The sequence below is a fragment of the Galeopterus variegatus genome, unplaced genomic scaffold (assembly GCF_000696425.1).
Source record: "Galeopterus variegatus unplaced genomic scaffold, G_variegatus-3.0.2 Scaffold541, whole genome shotgun sequence".
Taxonomy (NCBI): domain Eukaryota; kingdom Metazoa; phylum Chordata; class Mammalia; order Dermoptera; family Cynocephalidae; genus Galeopterus; species Galeopterus variegatus.
The window spans coordinates 465,121-472,046 of record NW_007726652.1 but is presented as its reverse complement, the minus strand read 5'-3'; the positions used below and the strand labels follow the sequence as shown (position 1 = coordinate 472,046).

At 48.9% G+C, this 6,926-nt stretch overlaps 1 protein-coding gene across 1 annotated transcript in view; it reads left to right on the top strand.

Annotated features, from left to right (window-relative positions):
* The first annotated feature begins 5,087 nt into the window (after positions 1–5,087).
* TMEM242 (transmembrane protein 242) overlaps positions 5,088–6,926 on the top strand; it is a 35,737-nt gene continuing 33,898 nt past the window's right edge. Inside the window, exons 1-2 of the mRNA XM_008569899.1 lie at positions 5,088–5,239; positions 5,770–5,870. Of these exons, the coding sequence (XP_008568121.1) occupies positions 5,152–5,239; positions 5,770–5,870 (189 nt within the window). The 5' untranslated portion in view covers positions 5,088–5,151. The remainder of the gene's footprint in view (positions 5,240–5,769; positions 5,871–6,926) is intronic.

Sequence of the window (6,926 nt, the reverse complement as noted above, 5' to 3'; positions counted from 1 at the left end):
CTGCCGCCACTGCTGAAGTAGCTGAAGACAGCTTGTGTCACCTGCCAGTGGCTCCCAGGATCTTTCCCAATTACCTAGCATGGACCTGTGTGTGAGGGGTCTTGTGACCCAGCCTGGCCTGTGAGGGGTCTGATGGCCCAGTCTGTACAATGGGTTTGAAGGGTCTGTGGGCCCTAACCTCTAGCCCTAGTCCTAGCAATACAATTGGAAAACTTAGTATAACTAAAATAATGAAATGTTGTGGCTTTAGTTATGAATTGCTGTAGCAATACAACTGGCTACATTGGCATAGTCTGTAGCGATACCATTGGCTACGTTGACAGGATTCTGACAATAATCCCAACAAGACAATTAGCATAGCTATAGCTTCAACCCGACAACTGGCATAGTCATGTAGCAAGACAATTGGTGTAGCCATGGCAGGATTCAAGGCAGTTGGAGTCATGAGTGGGATGCCAAGCAGGTAAAGAAGCAGAAAGCTCCTTGGGAAGGGGAGGAAATGTGGCTACCCTTGAGTATGTGGTGCCTGGTGGCCGCTTTCCTGTTGACCGGGGTCTGGCTGTTGCTCACTGCACTGTGAGCCAACATAGACCAGAAACCCCATGAAGCAGCACAGTTTCAAGATTTGCAGCAGAAAGCAGACAGGATGAAGACGCAATACATGCCCTGGAGGCTGAAGTCCAGCAGCAGGTCGTCCTTGCTTTTGACGCCAAAGACAAACCCGATGTCAAACCCGATTGTGTATGACAAACCCAATGGTGAGTTGGGAGAGACTGTGCTTCTCCTGGAATGACCTGCTGCTCATCAGAAAGTGAAGCATGAGCAGCCTATGGGACTGGATGGACTGGTAGGCAACCCACAAGTGACCCAATTAACTACCTATGTCCCATATACCCAGGTCGAATTGGTTGGCTTGAGGAAACAATAAAGCAGCAGAAACAGGGAGAGCCCCTAGCTGCCTGGCTGCTGCAGCTATGGGACCTAGGGGTGGATGGTGTAATGTGCTCTGGAGATGATGTAGTAAATGCATGTCACGTTTGTCCAAAGGTCGATGGCTTGGAGGGTGCTACTTAAACCCAATGGCTCACTGGGTGCCATATAAACCTGAGAAAACAGACGGCTCGATGGGTGCCATATAAACCTGAGAAAAGAGTGCCACATGCAGATGGGCAGATGACCCGAGGATGGGTGCCCCCGCAGAATTTCAGGTACGTTTTCACCTGGTGCAAATGTGGAAAAGTTAGCCTCCGTTACTATGCACCTGTCTCTGTGGCAGTGGTTACAGGATCGCCACAGATAAGCACAGGGGCAGGCCAGCCACTTCTTGATGGACTGGGCGAATACGGCTGTTTGAACTGTGTGGGCAAATGCTGGAGAACGGCCTGAGACTGTGAGTAAATGGTGGGTGTGTGCTGAGCTGATTCAAGTAATTCAGGAACCGAGGATGGGGCAGATAGATGCTAATAGCCAAGACAATGGGAGAAAGGCCCTGAGGGCATTTTGGAAGTTTGGAAGGGCACTCCTCGCATCATAGGTTTGGAGGCCTAAGAGAACTGAGTTTCTCCAGAGGACAGACCTGGGGTGCCGTTGCCCTTAGGGAAACTACTCCCTGAACTCTGGCTGCTCTGGCTGGAGCAGCCCTGCCTCTGGCATCTCTAAGTGTGGTTTGTGCAGCAGCTCTGGAGAGCACAAACTGGAAACCTTGGTGGCGTTCACGTCCTGTTAAGTTTGCAGGCTGGTGGAACACGAGAGCAGTGGAGGTGTGGCAGCCTCCAGCCAGATTTCAGAAGATGTGTGAAAAAGCCGGGGGACTCAGGCAGAGACCTGCTGCAGGAGTGGAGCCACCGCAGAAGTCATCTACTAAAGCAATATGGAGCAGAAAAGTGGGGTTGGAGCCCCCACAAAGAACCCTCACTGGGGAAATGTCTAGTGGAGCCAGGACGGCAGGACTGTCACCAGGAGCGCAGGACTGTGCAGCTGCTGGCAACGTGCAACAGCCTGGAAAAGCCGCAGGCACCAGGGCAGTTCAATGGGCTGCACCTGGCGGAGCTGTAGGAGCGAGACTGCCTAATGCTTTCAGGGTCCAGATGCCCCAGTGTGCTTAAAATTTGCCGTTTTGATTTAGGATTTGTTTGGGGCCTGTTTTTCTTCTTTCCTGGTCTTTTCTTCCCTCTGGAATGTGAATGTGTACCCAATGTCTGTCCCACTGTATCCTGGAAATAGATAAACTTGTTTTTGATTTTTTGCAGATACACAGGTGAAAGGAGTTTTGTCTTTAGTCTCAGATGAGACTTTGGACTTGAGTTGGTGCTGGAACAAGCTAAAGACAGCTGGGACTGTGATAGAATATGTTATATGTGAATGCAAGGGCCAGTTATCCTTGCTGAGGGAACATCGTGGAATATTCTGAACATGTATATTGTACAGCAAGAGACCCTGAAGGGGTGGATTGTAGGGAAGGTGAAGGCAAATGGTCAGGGCCTCTCAGATGTTCAGAATCTTGCTGAACATTTGATGTAAATATGTACATGTGCCCAGGTGTCCCTTATTGTCTGATGTAATTGTGCATGTGCACACAGGTGTCCTGAGTTATGGATTTAAGTATAAAGGGCTAGTGGCTCTGATCCATGGGGCCCCCACCCCCCTGGGAGGCCCCTGGGAAGGGGCATGGGAAGGCCACGGGAAGGCCACTACCACCGCCACCGCCACCGCCGCCGCTGCTGAAGAAACTGAGGACTGAGCTTGGGTCGTCTGCTAATGGCTCCCAGGATCTTTACCAATTACCTAGTATGGGCCTGCTTGTGAGGGGTGTGGAGACCCAGCCTGACATGTGAGGGGTCTGGGGACCCAGCCTGTACAATGGGTTTGAAGGGTCTGTGGGCCCTAACCCCTAGCCCTAGTCCTAGCAATACAATTGGAAAACTTAGTGTAAAACTACACCAGTTGTTGAGTAAGGCAAATCATAACTAAAGCCAAAATGTTTCATTACTTTAGTTATACTAAGCTACACATTTCCATTTATGTTGTCACAGCTAGGGCTCAGACCCTTCAAGCCCATTGTACAGGCTGGGTCCCCAGACCCCTCACATGCAGGTCCATGCTAGGTAATTGGGAAAGGTCCTAGGAGCTGTTGGCAGATGACACGAGCTCAGTCCTTAGCAACAGCAGCACCAGCTTACAGGTCTGGCGGTGATGGCTGCCTCTCGGAGGGCCCTGGGGGCCCTGGCAGCCACAGTCTCCAGCAGCAGTAGTGTCCTCCCCATGGCCTCCTGGGGGCATCCCAGGGTTTGGGGGGCTCTGTGGATCAGAGCCACTCATCTTTTATACCTAAGTCCATAACCCAGGACACCTGGGTACACATGCACAACTACATTAGACAATAACCAAGAAACACCTGGGCGCATGTGCATATTTACATCAAATGCTCGGCAAGATTCTGAACATCTGAGGGGTCCTGACCATTTTCATATATTATCCCAACACTTAAAACTAAAATAATGAAACATTTTGGCTTTAGTTATGAATTGCTATAGCAATACAACTGGCTACATTGGTGTAGTCTGTAGCGATACCATTGGCTACATTTGCAGGATTCTGACAATAATCCCAACAAGATAATTAGCATAGCTATTGCCTCAACCCGACAACTGGCATAGTTGTGTAGCAAGACAGCAAGATTCCAACAGTTGCCTTAACCATACAGTAAGGCTCTGACTTCTTTATATATATTCCTTCATTTAATTCTCACAGCAACACTATACAGTAGGCACTGTTTCTTTATTTTTACAGATGAAGAAACTGAGGTACAGAAAGGCTAAATAACCCTGTGAAGAAAACGGAGACAGACTGGTCAGGCTCCCTCACCCCATGTCTAGCTGAGCATAACTTAGCATGTCTGCTGTAAATACATTAACATGTGCACCCAGGTGTTCCTTGGCTATCTGACTCTAGTATAAAAGACAATAGTTCTGATCCACTGGGGGACTGAGCTTGTGTCCAAATAAAGCATGTCAACTTTGCGAGTGGCTCCCAGGATCTTTCCAATTACCTAGCTCATGACCTGCATATGAGGGGTCTGTGACCCAGTCTGCACAGGTCGGGTTTGAAGGGTCTGTGACCCAGCCTGACAAAACCCAAGTTCACACAGCTGAGAAGTGGTCTAGGATCTGAGCCCAGGTTTAGGCCATTAATTGCATTTGACTGATTTAAAAATAGATGCATACATTTATCGTGCATGACCAGCTAATACGCTGAGAGCTGGGGAATATAAAAATTAATATAGATCTTCACCCTCATCCTCAAGAAGCTCATGTCCTAGAGTAAGAGAAAAAAATGGCAGACTGCTTCACTTTAAAGATGATGTCATATGTCTCCGTTTCGGAGGCTGGAAAGATTTTCTATGACTACCAGCCTCCTCCTCTCAATGGCCATTTACAGGATCCATCACCTTTGGCAAATCAGCCTCCCTGACTGTGAAGACCAGGCCTGCTAACTGCCAGCTTCCCCAGCAGTTCTAGGACACCCTCGAAGCTCGGTATTAGCAAGCTCTTGGAAGGGGCCTCTCTCCTGCTGGGGTTGTGCCACTCATTCAGTCATCTCCTTAGCCCTGCTCTCTTCCAAGGATAAGCCTGTCGCTCACATCGAAGCTGACGACTGTTATGACACTTCCCAGAAAAGTACAGAGGAAAGACTGAGGCCTGCTTTTTACCGTCGTACACTGTTGGCGCTGGCTGAATCTTTGGACATGGTGTAAGGCTGATCAGGAAGCTGAGCTCCAGGGTGTCGAAGCGGCCCGGGAGCCCAGGCACCATGTGAATCCCCTCACTGCCTCCTAGAGTCAGGGCTGAGCATGCTTTCAAACGCGGTAATTACTAAAGCTCGGTGATCACCACCTTGGAGAAGGCGAGAGTGATCCTCCGGGGGAGACGGCCCGGGAGGACGCCGCCCCCGGCGCTGTGCTGGGGACACTGCGTGCAGCCACCACATCTGCCCCGTCCCGCGGCGGCGGAGAGAGGGGGTAGGGACAGAGGCCTTACCCGGACCGTCTCCAGGTTGCACAGGGGGAGGTGTCGGCGGAACCTTTCTTCTCCACCTCGCTCTCGCTTCCACCCGGGTCCCGTTGGCGCCGGACGCAGGAGGGAGGACTTAGACATGGGGGCAGCGGGCGCTGGGGCTGCGGAGCCGTCCTCTCGGCTGGAAGCTCCGGGACCCCCGGACGACCGGCTTTTCTTGGTTAAAGGTGTGGTGTGGTGAGGTGCGGGTGTGCGTCGAGCTCATCCCGGGCGCTGGCTTGCACGGGGCCGGACATTCCCACCCAGTCCCTGGCTGGTGCTTGCCCGTGGTTCAGCCTGTGGGTCTGACGGCCCGGGGCGGGCAAACCGCGGGCTCCCCCGTCGGGTCGCAGACCCCGCCAGCTCTTCTCCCCTGCGTGCCGTATTTCCACATCCCCTCTGCAGTTTTTTTCTTTTCGTGCCGGCCCTTCTCTGTCTCTATCTCTCTTTTCCTCCCCTGCCCGGGAGGAGAAGGGAAGGGAACCCGCGCCCATGCTCTGCGCCAGTTCTCATACCTCAGAATAACCCCAGGAGCCAGAGGTCACGCACGCTTCTACCGCTGTCATTTACCTTTGGCAAGAACTGCTTAACCTTGGTTTCTCGAGTTGCAAAAGGGATTTTGAATGTAACTTAAACAGTGTCTGAAATTTACCTGTGTACATCTTCTTAGCTTCAGGTTTTAAAAAAATCTTTCTTCCCCCGCCCCCACCCTCGGCAGGTGGAATTTTCCTTGGAACTGTTGCTGCAGCGGGAATGCTGGCTGGATTTGTTACAACACTATCACTGGCTAAAAAGAAAAGCCCTGAATGGTTCAGTAAGGTTTGTGACAGTGAAACCTATGGCATTGTTATTGTTTACAATAAATGGTAGCTGTCTTGCATAGGAAAAGTAAAGAAAATGGCCTTTTGCATTGTTTACAATAAATGGTAGCTGTCTTGCATAGGAAAAGTAAAGAAAATGTTTATGGCCTTTTGCATTGTTTTAAGTAAACCTTTGTACATCTCATGGATTCAAACAGTGTACAAATTGATCAGCGGTCTGTATTTCATTTAAAAACAAGTACTTAACTGTGTGCTTAAGTTTTAGCAGAACAAGACTTTAAAAGCTTAGCGGGTACATTTCCTATTCATAACATGACTTTAAATCTAAATCTAGGTAATTCACTATGAGTAGTAAGAAGCCCTAATATTTTATGTACCATTTAGAAGGAAAAAATGATGCCAGTTAAACCCTTGACACCATACTGATTGCAAGAGGCATCTCTATTTCAGAGATGTTAAAACGCTAGAGTGTATTTTAGTATAGATGAAAAACATGTCAGCTTTTTGAACGCAGAGATCATGCATGCTTGTTCACTGCAGCCCTAGTCCCTAGAAAAGTGCCTGGCACATAGTAGGTGCTCAATAAATTTTGGTTGAATGACTATAATGTACTTAAGGCAGAAAATCCTTATTCCATGAGCAAGATTGGGCAGTCACTCTCTAGTGTTGTGTACCTCATTTCCCCAGTTGAGAAATTTTCTTCACGTTTACTTGTTGCTTGTTCTTAGGTATTGCACTGTTTCTGCTGTCTGACCCCATTTAGTTTATTTATTCATTACTTCATTGCTTCAACGAATGTTTACTTGGGATCTTTTACGTGTCAGGCACTGTACTAGCTAGGCGCAAGGGATAACAAAATGAACAACATATCAGGAAGCTGAGGATCTGATGTGGTAGACAGATGCTGAGTGTTATTTACACAAATAACTATACAATTACAATTTGTGTGCTTGGCGGAAAATTGTGTGAAAATCATAAACCAGTCAAATTCCCTTTACATTTATATTTACCTTTAATAATCATATGTAAGCCTTCTCAATACTGTAATGGCAAG